This window comes from Cryptomeria japonica, chromosome 3 (genome assembly GCF_030272615.1).
Source record: "Cryptomeria japonica chromosome 3, Sugi_1.0, whole genome shotgun sequence".
Lineage (NCBI taxonomy): Eukaryota > Viridiplantae > Streptophyta > Pinopsida > Cupressales > Cupressaceae > Cryptomeria > Cryptomeria japonica.
Window position 1 is genome coordinate 772,014,399 of NC_081407.1, and position 12,852 is coordinate 772,027,250.

At 40.9% G+C, this 12,852-nt stretch overlaps 1 protein-coding gene across 1 annotated transcript; it reads right to left on the reverse strand.

Annotated features, from left to right (window-relative positions):
- Positions 1 to 10,283: 10,283 nt before the first annotated feature.
- On the reverse strand, positions 10,284 to 11,478 carry LOC131075243 (glycine-rich cell wall structural protein 2). The gene has a single exon (XM_058012075.2). The coding sequence runs from the start codon at positions 11,392 to 11,394 to the stop codon at positions 10,804 to 10,806; it is 591 nt and encodes a 196-aa protein (XP_057868058.2). The 5' UTR covers positions 11,395 to 11,478; the 3' UTR covers positions 10,284 to 10,803.
- Between the last annotated feature and the right edge of the window lie 1,374 nt (positions 11,479 to 12,852).

Sequence of the window (12,852 nt, forward strand, 5' to 3'; positions counted from 1 at the left end):
CCACGATCTTCACAATCTTCCATGGGATTTGATGACGCACCAACGATTGCCCATCTTCACCAATCAGAGCCTGCGACTTCATCAGGGTCTGCTTGCCACGCAGTTTCGCTCGCTCTGTCGGTCCCATCTTCCGCACAAAGTCCAGCAGATCCCGCCACCCTTTCCTTGCATCCTCCAATTGGGTTTCAATAGAGCGAGAGGCTGACCACACCACCAGAGGCTACACTGCATCATTTCGCCTACCTAAGTGCCTCCATGACCCTTGCTCCATTCGCAAACCAACACCAATCTCCGCATGTTCCACCAACTCCACCAGTCCACCCGACCATTTTGGTCTCAGAACTAGAGATACCACTCGCGTCACCTCCTCCCTTGAACTTCCCACCATCAGCGACAGTGCCACAAACAAGGATGATGTGTCCAAATTAGTTCGTGAGTGACAATCAGTGTCTAGGAATTTGTCCCCGAATATCAAACGAACAACCTTCCAAAGTTATTCCTCATCCACCCTAAAAACATTCTTCTGATGATGGCTTGAAATAGGGCCTTGAAAGTTAGACATTTGGCCCAGAGTGAGCAGCGAGAATTTTGCTTCCATCGGTCCCCTACCACACAGCCAAGAAACAACGCTCCCAAGGGAAATTGCAATCCTCTTCACAGTGCCAAAAATGAGGACCATAATGTCACAACCCGCTGCCACCCCATCCATTTATTACACCGCATGCACCACCTCACACCACATCGCCAACAAATCCAAAGTTCCCTTCACTGTCATCATTGCACCTATGCCGCCATTCTCTCAATTTGCTGCCATTGCAATGTACTCAATCCACATGAGCCTCCCCACCCCTCAACATGCATATCTAAAATGGTTCACATAGCTATTCACAACTTCTCGGGTTCCCCTTTCATACTCAAAGCTTCTTCATACAAATTCTAAGGGATCCAAATCCCTTAAGTCTTCAAAGAAATTAAAATGTTCGGCCAAGGAACCATTTGCACCTACATTCGAGAGCACATCATCTTCTGCATTCACTTCCCTTAGAACATGTGATAGTTTAAAATCCTCAAACCCATTCAAGAGGTCATGTATTCTTTTGATATGTTTATCCAGGTGCCAAGCATCCATCCTACCCCTAGCGATGCCATTCATCACTATCTGGAAGTCCCCTTCAAGGTGTAGTTTTTTCACCTCCAATTTTTTCACCATAAGAATTGCTTCAATTGTCGCTTGACACTCAGCTTCATTATTAGTGCCATCCATGAATCTCTTTGCTCCAAATGCTAAAATACTACCTTTCTCATCTCGAGCAATGATCCCTGCACCAGAGATCCTAGGATTCCCCCTGGATGCCCCATCAAAGTTGATTTTGATCCATCCCTTGTCTGGCGACATCCACACATGAATTTTTTCAATAGCCCTAGGAGGATAATCCCTCAAGTGCCCATTAGCAGGTCTGAACTTGATCAAAGGACAACCCACCACAATACCAACATCAAACTGAGTGAATGGGGTCTTCGCCAAATTTACCTGGGAAGCAATGTTAGAGACTAATTCTGAAATTTTCTTCTCCAATCTAATCAGAAATTGCTCCATGGGTCCTGTTTTATCCTCAAAGCTTCTTCATACAAATTTTAAGGGATCCAAATCCCTTAAGTCTTCAAAGAAATTAAAATGTTCGGCCAAGGAACCATTTGCACCTACATTCAAGAGCACATCATCTTCTGCATTCACTTCCCTTAGAACATGTGATACTTTAAAATCCTCAAACCCATTCAAGAGGTCATGTATTCTTCTGATATGTTTATCCAGGTGCCAAGCATCCATCCTACCCCTAGCGATCCCATTCATCACTATCTGGGAGTCCCCTTCAAGGTGTAGTTTTTTCACCTCCAATTTTTTCACCATAAGAATTGCTTCAATTGCCGCTTGACACTCAGCTTCATTGTTAGTGCCATCCACCAATCTCTTTGCTCCAAATGCTAAAATACTACCTTTCTCATCATCTTGAGCAATGATCCCTGCACCAGAGATCCCGGGATTCCCCCTGGATGCCCCGTCAAAGTTGATTTTGATCCATCCCCTGTCTGGCGACATCCACACATGAATTTTTTCAATAGCCCTAGGAGGATAATCCCTCAAGTTCCCATTAGCAGGTCTGAACTTGATCAAAGGACAACCCACCACAATACCAACATCAAACAGAGTGAATGGGTTCTTCACCAAATTTACCTAGGAAGCAACATTAGAGCCTAATTCTGAAATTTCCCTCTCCAATCTAATCAGAAATTGCTCCATGGGTCCTATTTTATTCTCAAAGAGTCGTTGATTCCATTCTTTCCAAACTTCCCACATTACAGTTGATGGAATGACCTTCCAAATTGCAGTGAAAGTTGAAGAATTGTTCGAAATCGGCCACGATTCCAGCCAATCTCGCAGGTTCCTGCCAACAGACCCTTCCAACTCAGCCTCTGCAACCCAAATCGCCATGTTTCCTGGGAAAATTCGCATCTCAGAAGAAGATGATCCACATCTTCCTCCTCCTTCTTACAAAGCACACAACGGAAGGGACCCACAAACCCCATTCTTTTAAGTCTATCCCTGGTCAAAATATGGTTGTTACCCGCTAGCCATGAGAATGCACCTGCTTTGGGCAGACAAGCGTTGTTCCAACATATCTTTTCTTCCCAATCCACCTTCATGACATCTTCCTCCAACAAGGCATACCACAACTTGACAGAATAAATTCTACTCTTTGCACCACACCAAATGATTTCATCTTGCTCCCTGGAACACGTCACCTCTCTACTTGCTAGGATATTCCTCAACATCCTTTGATCATCCTCCCCCAAATCCAGATCGCTAGGGTCCTTCCAACTCATCCTCTATCCCAGATCGAATAATTCTGGGACCAGAAAATCGCTCACTTTATCTCCCCATTGTTGGGTGATCTTTTGAACAATCTACGGAGGAACCCCACCATCCAAGGATGGGCATCCGTCCCAAGAATCCTACCAAAAACTAGCCTTATGGCCATCTCCTATTCGCCATGTCAGGTGATTGGTAACTAGGCTTCTACAATTCATTAGAAAGTTCCAAAGGGCAGATCCTCTAGTGGGATTTTCAACCGTGAGTAATCTCTCCCTATCTTCATTGTCCAGGTACTTGGCCTGAAGAATCCGTACCCATATCTGCTCTAGCTTACTATACATCTGCCACACCAACTTCACCCCCATAGCTTCATTAATTAACTTCCAGTCATGGAGCCCTGCACCTCCACCCCCTTTCGGTTTGCAAACTCTATCCCAAGCCATTAAAGGAATTTTGTCCTGATCCTAGTTACCGTTCCATAGAAATTTCCTCATTTTCTATTGAATTTTCTTGATGATCATACCTAGAAGTTTGAAGCAAGCCATGGAGAAAATTGGCATTGCCGAGATTACTGATTTCAACATTAAAATGCGATCGATCAACGTAAGCCATTTACTTTTCCAACCCTCCATTTTTTCTTTACAACCATCAATTAGCCCTTTCCAAATCTCTGTCTTTCCAGCTCTAGCAAAGAGCAGCGTACCAAGAAACTTCCCCAAGAGCTATCCAATTCTGATGCCAAAGAGTCTGGCAATGACCCTCTGAGTGTCTACCTCTATGTGAAAAAAGAATATCTCTGACTTTTGCCAGTTGACCTCCTGTCTAGTGGCCCAGCTAAATCTATCAAGAACTTGTTTCATCACCATTGCTTCTTGCATGGAAGCCACTTCGAAAAGGCAAGTATCATGAGCAAACTAAGAATGTGTAGTCGGTTCTACCCCTCTAGTAATCTCAATGCCTGTCCACATCCCATGAGATCGCTTTCTTGCAATCGATCGGCCTAAAAATTTAGCTAACAAGATGAATAGGAAGGGAGAGATGGGATCCCCCTAGTGAATACCCCGTGAGGTAGGAAAAAAACCTTGGGGGCTGCCATTAACTAATACCGAAACATTAAACTACATAATTATACTAGAAATCCACTTAATCCAACATTTATTGAAACCAAACTTAGCAAGCATAGCCAATAGAAAGGACCTATAAACTTTGTCATAGGCTTTCCGGATGTCGAGCTTCAACATCATGCTTCTCTATCTACTCTTCATAGCCATGTGTATCGCCTCATGAGCCACAATAATCCCATCAACAATGTTCCTCCTTGGGGTGAAGCCACTCTATTCACAGGATATAAGTTTTTACAGGATCAATTTGAGTCTATTGGCAACAACTTTTGAAATGATTTTGTAAATAGTATTGCACAACGAGATCGGTCGGAATTCCTCAAAGCCCATCGGTTTATCTTTCTTTGGGATAAGCGCCACCATAGTACTATTGAATTCTTTCAGGATAAATCCCCTAGTCCTAGATTCTTCAACCACCGCCAACAACTCACCGCCTAACAAATCCCAAAAATACTGGTAAAAGAAAGCCTGAAAGTCATCTGGGCCCAATGCTTTCTCCCCACCAAGACCAAAAATAACTGCTTTCAGTTCCTTCAAAGAGACTGGCTCCTCAAGCATATGATTGTCCTCCCTAGTAAGTAATTGTGGGATCACAGCCAAAAACTTCTCTTTTAATCTGACCTAATCACTCCCACTCTTTTTCCATAAATTTCCAAAAAAATCAACAGCCTCCTGGTTAAGCCGGTCAGAATCATCCGTCAAAGTTCCATCCTTTAGACATAAAGATAAAATTCTATTAAGGCTTCTCTTAACCTTCACAGAACTGTGGAAGAATTTTGTATTTCTGTCTCCTTCTCTAATCCAATTCTCGCTCGATTTTTGCCTCCTAAAAATCTCTTCCCTCTGCAATACTTCCCCATATCTACTGAGTAGGTCTTTCTCCGTGAGGTAGTCCACCTCATCCATACCTTCTACTAAGACTTTCGAATTTAGAGCCCCCAACTCTCCTTCAATCTTTCATTTTTCTTCGAAGATATTTCCAAATATAGTCTTGTTCTAGCTTTTCAGTTTCTGTTTGACATAGCTTAACTTCTTAAAGAACTGAAAAAGACAAGAAACCTTCAACCACAGGGGCCTCCTTCCACCAATGAACAACTTGATCGCTGAAGCCCTGCTCCCTTAACCACATCTTTTCCACCTTAAAAGGGCATCTAAGCGAAACTCCATCCTTCTACAAAACTAGTGAGACCAAGAAATGATCTGAGCCAGAGATTGCCAAAACTTCTGCCTCAAAAACAAGGGGAGCCAGGTTCCATTCCCCTGCCAAAAAGAACCTATCTAGTTTCTTTGCTATGTTAGAGAAACCCAAATGCCTATTAGTCCATGTGAAATTCCCACCTTTAGCAGCCACTTCAAACAAAGCATTAGAATCCACAAAGGTCTAAAAATCTATTTGGATCCTGCACATCCTTCTCACCCCTCCTCACTTGTCCAAGTGGGAAAGGGTGGCATTGAAATCCCCCGCTACAATTGTTATGGCCGGCTTAATTTCCTCTAGAGTCTTAGTAATTTCTTCCCAGAGCTGGCACTTATCTGTTGCTTAAATAGGGCCATAAACATTGATTAAGAAATATGAGAAATTAATAGTCTGTGAGCTTACCTTTGCCAACTGCCAGTATCTAGAGCTTGAGACTGCTTCCACTTTCACTAATTGGGGGTTCCACAAGATTCCTAGGCCACTTGAAGCCCCCTCCGCATCAACAAAAAAACTAGACCACCTCTGTCTAACACAAAGTATCCTAGCCGCCTCTTCACTACGTAACTTTTTTTCCTGAATGCAAATTACCTCTGGTTTCGCCTTATCAAATCCTCTTTTGATCATGCAACGCTTGCCAGGGGCATTGCAGCCCCTAATATTCCACATTAGGAATTTCATTGCTACCCAAGAGAGAACAAGTCTCTCCCAGATCTAAGAAGTCTAGTCTGTCCCTTCATATTGCCTGCTTCCTCCAACAACTTTTGTCTATTTTTCCTTCCCCTCATACTCCCTTTAGTCTCCTTATTGAGCTTTGATTTGGTCTGTTTGATGGTCCTTGTGTCCGTCTCCCTTACCTCAGCTGACAACCCCAACGAATCATCACTTGAGTCATCTTCATCTCCAGATTCCATCTCCATGGATTTCTCAATATCCTCCTTAGCTGGGGAGACATGAATATCTTTGAACCTTCCCGCCCTTAACTCTTCAAACTCTACAGCAGTGCCAGAAATCAGGGTCGTCAGTAGTCTCCCCATGAATCCAACCAAAGGTACCTCCCTTCCAATCCTAAGGGGAGGAGGTGGTGGGGGAGGAAAAGGAAATCCCACACCGCCTACCCTAGCCTGAGGTTTAAAAAATGGGTCTGACACTGAGATCAAACCAATCGTTGGAATGAGACCGTCCCTAAGTGCTTCTCCACTTGCTGAAACCGTGTGGGTCTCCCCATCATATCTTGCTAGGAGCGATCCACATGCCGATGCTGCCTCCCCTTCAACACCTTTTAGATTTGCGACATCTAAACCTACTGCAGAAACAATGACCGGGGATTGGTCAACCAACTTAGTCTCCATTGCATCTTTGGTGACATCCGTGGACACTACCAACTGATCCCTTCCTAAATCGCATTTTAGGCTTGTCGCGCCCAGACAAACAACAAAATCGATGATAGAAGCCGATTTTGTGAGCGTGACGTCTGACATGTCCTTTGTAGATTCAGTTGATGCTACCAACTAGTCCTCTAGTGCCCTGTCAGCCTTGCCTTTGCCTTTTTGACCTGCCATACATTCACATTCCTCATGCCCCCACTCTTCACAGGACTTACATTTCACCATGATCTCTTCAACTTCTATCTCTTGCTGCCAGAAGCCCTCAGGGGAGTGGATTTCAATGGCCTTGGGGAGCAAGGGGTGTGGTTTCCACATTATGCAGATTCGAGCATACATGCATGAGTCTAGTTTATCAATGGCTTCATCTAATTTGATGAATCTCTCTAGCTTGTCACCGATTATCTTGAAAAATTCCTCCTTCCAATACTCATGCGGTAAGTTGTACAACCTAATCCATACTGGGATTTCCTCAATGGAGGCTTGCCGGGGATCAAAGTTGGGGATCCAATCTTTAATGTAGAACCCTACTCCCTTCATCATGAAAGACCCATTATACATGATTCTGGTTTTTTCCACTTCTGACCCAACAATGATTAAGAAAAAGTCGTTAGTTAGGGTTTTGATCTAGAAATGGCTCCCCCATTCCTCATCAACCCATTTCCTTATCTTTGAAAAAGTAGGCCAATCTCCTCCCCACTTCATGAAGAAGGCTCTAGCGCGCAAAACTTGAACCGATTCCTTCCAAGTCGGTGAATCAATACAGATGCTAATGGTTCTCTTTTCTATCATCGACGACGCCTCCACAATGATGGGTTTCTTGGTAGCTACTGGTTTTTTCTTCCAAAACCAGTCCCGAGTCTTCCTTTTACTCCACTTAGGGAAGTTCAGGATCTTGGAATGGCCCCATTTATTCTTGTCTGGATCGAAGGAAATGCAGGCATCACCAAAACTACCCCTATCCCCCCTTCTTCAATCTGAACCATAACCTTGGAACTGGTTAGCATAAGGTGGAAACCAAGACCGATCGTTGTCAAGGCGTCGTGAGCCATTCTTCAGCTCTCGCGTTCAAAATTTGCCACCACTTGCAAACCCTAACCTCCTCTTGTGCTCCATCTTTCATTGTAATCAAAATAACTAGTTATATTATCTTGATAGCTAACACTCTCTGTGGTTTTTCCCATTTGGGTTTTCCACATATAAATCCGGTGATCATTTTGCGGTTGTGTTATTTGCTTATTCAGTATTTGTTATTTATGAAATTAATTGGCAAAAGTTTATATGTATGGGAATACTAATTCACCCCTCCTCTAAGTATTCAGGCCCTTTCAACCCATTCAATAGGGTGCCACTGTCCAGGAGTGTTAGATGCATACAAGAGATATATTTTTGAGATTAGGATGTCATTCTAAGTGTTTTTCCAAAATTTAATCAAAAAAGTATCAAACAATGGTTTACACATGACCTTGTCCTCACTTTTTTCCTCTACAAAAGGTGGTTCTATGTGTCTCTATTTCCTGTTTGCAAATCTATATTTGTTGTCTCTTGATCCTATCACCTGCGTTCACAAAGGAGGAACATGGTGATGTTTGATAGGGGTTTGCCTAGGTCAAATGTCAAGTTGGAATTAATCCTTAACTAAAATAAATAAATTGAGAGGAAAACTCTAAAGTAGAATGCTAGATGTTATACCTTAAGCTTGTTGTAGTTGATGATTGTTAATGATGCATATCTCTTTGAATGTGACCCATAGGTGTTGATGCAATAACATGACATAAAGAAAATCAATCATGAAAACATGCTTGCATTAAGATTGTTGCATCTTGTTGCTCCATAATGCTCATATCTGAAAAATGCTTGAAGGATATGGTGGGATAAAATGTCACCTTGACGCTTCTAGATGGATGCTTGAAGATAGACAATGATTGTAGATGGATTGATTATTTGTGGATGATCAAAAGGAATTGAAAGGATATTATTATATAGGGTTCTCAATGTATTTCATAAATTAGGCCGACCTCCAATGGTTATATTGAGGTAGTGGGATCGAGAACCAATTGGCATGAATTAGGCATCAATATATTCAAAATTGCACCCAAACTGGAGGGACTTTGGGACAAGGATGCCCAAATGCCCTTGTCTAGGACAACTGTTCCCAAATTCCCTTTTCCACCTCAATAGGGGTGAATTAGGTGCACTTAGTCTTGAGGTAGAGGTTTAGATTAACATGTAAAAATATGACTTACGATTTGCAGTATAAAGGCTAGAAATACACTTTGAAAAGAGCTAGGAGAAAAACCTCTAAAAGAAGGGCACAAAAAGGAGTGTAAAAGTATAAGGGGTGTCAATTTTCGAAACTGCACTTTTACAACTATTTGGTCATGATAATAATTTTTTTGAAGTTGCAAAAATTATCAATTTTATTCAATGAAAAATTGCAAAAAATCTTATTTTTTGTTTTGTGTGTCATGGGACCAAACTAACAATGCAAACAAATTTAGGTGGGCATCTTTATGTTAGGAATGGTATTGTTTTACATCCCAACTTTTTTGAAAGTTCTAGGATACATTGTGCTAACACATTCTCTTAAGAGCCTTAAGTGTGAAAAATGCCAAACTTTAACAATGGGCTATTTTTTATAATATGTGGCACCTAGGAACATTTCATCTAAACATATTGGGTCAAACAACATTACTCCATAATAGAATATCTCAATTTTAATTTTTATTATTTCTCTTAATAAACATTTAAATTTACCTTAAAAAATTATTAAACCAAAATATATTCTTTAAAATTTATGTATAAATAAATTTAAATTCTACTTATTATACCATTTATTGAAAAACATTATTAAAAAATAAAAATAAAATTTAATATCAATTTATATAAATTAATGTATATATAATACATTAATTTTTCAAAAAAAATAGAGCCATAATTTAAAGATTAACATAATAAAAATCCATAAACAAAATAAAAACCATCACACCATATTAAAGTTCAAACGAATTAAAGGGAAAGAAGAGACTCTTCTTGCCATCCAAAAAAATCTTGACCAGGAATAAACTTCTAATCCTTAATAATCTCTCTTTCTTTGTTTATTTTCTTCATCAATAAAATTAAAGAAATATTAAAAGAGCACTGGAAAGTAGAGAAGAATCGACATCGCACCGCAAAGTATATAAATATATTCATATCGCTTACCTTTATGGTGGGGCCCACGGTAAACCCGTAATAATTATATCATTTCCTAGCGCCAAAATGCAGAATATGGACTACAGTACTAACCTAATGATAATAGTGTGGAATTGGAAGTAACTAGCTGAAGCCTATGGAATATTTGAAATCTGCAGGCGAGGAGCAAACATATGATATTTAAATTTTCATACGTTTAAGCAGGCAAGATGTACACACAAAAAATCTCATTGAACAATCTTCAATCTTAGCAATTTAATGTGTTTACTCATTCGGCCATTGCTGGCGAAGTCTTTTGCCTTTCATAGAAGATATATAGAGATTTCAAACGGAAGGAACTAAGTTATGAAAGTATCAAATCATAAAATTATATTTGTATGATGTTTTTAAATTTGATTGTATGAAATTTTTTATTAATTTTTAAAAATATTTGGATCACATTCTATGATTCATTATCAAAATAATGATATCAAACATACTTAAAAGAGTGAAAGAGTGAGGAAGCAAAGAGAGAGTGAGGAAACAAATAGTACCAGAAAATTATATATAAATACTTTTTAACCCTTTCCAAAGTTCAGTTGAGCGTTGGTAAATGCCAAGCAGAGTTATCATAATGAACATGACAGTTTGATATAAGACCTTAGTTGGAGTTATGATGGTGGCCTGAGATTTACACCGATCAGAGCATATTTACTAATAATCTACTCCTTACTTCACCAAGATGGCAATGTTCTGCTTAAGAACAACTTAAGCACATTACACCAACTCTTATAAATCTTTAGAAATCTCCTTAGAAACAACTTCAAGTTCTATACAATTGACACAGATTCAATAGTGAATACACTTTCAAGTACCTTGCGTCTCACAAAGGCCCACAGCCTTGAACATCTCAAGTTTTTTGAAATCATAAATCTCAATGCTCAAACTTTAGTACAATGCGAATTCTACTTGACTACAGCTAACACATATCTTTATTAGATACCCACCACCTGCAGAAACAAGACGGACAACAAACAGAGTGAAAGAATATATAGCTCAAGGGTTCTCCTGTCTGTAAGCATTGTTCGGAACATACTCTCCGTTCCCGTTGCCGTTGCCATTACCGTTGCCGTTGCCATAGCCAGCACCAGAGCCAGATCCGTAGCCATTGCCATTCCCGTTGCCGTTGCCGTTGCCGAATTCATTGTAACCGTTTCCGTAGCCGGAAACATACTCCGCACCCTGTCCATAACCGCCGCCGCCATTGGAACCGTGCCACTCGCCAGAGCCATAGCCGCCGCCATTGCCAAAAGCTTGTGCCCCGTAGCCCGCACCGCCGCCATTTTCGGTAGTGAACTCAGCACCTCTACCGTAGCCATTGACGCCCTCTCTGTAGCCGCCACCTTCACCACTGCGCCTCCCTTCACCCGCCTCGTAGAACCCATTGTAAGAGTTCTCGGTACCAGTCGGGTAATACTCTTTGGGATCCATGTAACCAGAGTTTTCTCGCTCATTGGGATTGTTGTAGGTGGGTTCTTTGTTAAAGAATCTCGCCACTCTTGACGCCTCCACATTACACACAATAAGATTGAAAGACACCAAGGTTGCAAACAGAAGTGAAGATATCACTTCAATGCGGGGACCCATTATGGGAAAATCAGAAAATAGAGAGGCCAACTTATGTTGAGCGACTAGAATGGGAATGGAGACTTAGCAGACGATGGGAAAATGAGGAGTAGTGAGGTCTTTTTTATAGCTCCCATCTCCTAAACGAAACCCCACATGTTGGGGTCCTTACCTGCCCCACCTGCCCTAGAGTGGGAACCCATAGCTATACAGCTATTCTCCTTTAAGGACTGTACAGTCTCCCGTGGCTGCAAAGGCACGCTTAGGATGCTTTTTAACCTTATGATTTCTTATGATTCGTGTAGTGTTTCAAAAAATACTTTTCGGCACCAATTCTATATTGCAAGACACCCAAAATTATTCGTGTTTTCTGGCTTTGGATGATGGCGAAGGGTAGAAACGACCATTAGATCGCATGTGTGAATGAGCCCCACAAACATCAAGTTGTATCAATTGAGATATTGACGTCGCAGATGAGGGAGCGCTATCAAAGCTACCATTTGTGTACTGAGCTTAGCTTTGTCGGCCATTAGCAGTTAAAGCTTTAGGTGTAACAGTAGTTTGGGTAGAAGTAGTTGCCCACCTGCTTCGCGCGCTTTTGGGGATCTAGACTCACAATGCCACCAAAAAGAGAGTTAAGTCTCCTGGGTGAAGGTAAAAGTCACCCAGATTACCTGCCCAAACCACTTTCTGACTGACTACCATTTTTATTTATGTAAAGCCTGGATCATTTTGCATGAAATTGGGATCAGTGAAAGCTTATCTACATCTCGTAGCTATCACATCAAATGTGCGGATTGAACAACTGCTTTTCATAAAGTTACAAGTCAATGATTTCTCCCTCTAACATATCATGCAATCACATGCCAATGCTTATGTTTTTTGAAGGACATTTCCCACTAAACCGTCGATTATCTCATCCTTCCATCATGTCGGTCTGTAGTAGTATTTATAAGAATCTGATTCGGGGACGTGTCTATTCTGGTTTCAAAATGTGGTATGGTAAGATTAACATGCGATGTTAGTCATAAATGTCAATCGTAGATTTTTTATCTGACAACAGAAAATGCATAACACATCTTGTTAGTCTGACAGATTCGTCTTTTTTGAAGCCAAAATAGACACAGCCCTGAGTCCGTGGCACTAAGCAAATGAACTTTTCAATGTTTACATTGCAATGGGAGGTACATGAGTTTTGGAGAGGAGATAAGGCCATCAAACTGTTTCCCATTGTCACTTTGTCTTCTCAGTTTCGATTACGAGTTGATTTGATTGTTTTTTCTGATATCTTTATATAAAAAATTTATTATCATTGCAATTAAGGATCTCACAAGAACCTGTTAAACCATATTACGAGTCCTGAGAGAAGACGCTAGACTTTCCACCTACTTCAACTATAACAACAGTTACAAAATGCCATGTCATATTCTTTGCTATCCAAGTTTTTAGTAGCGTTTCCACAACTTGAACTATCTGTGC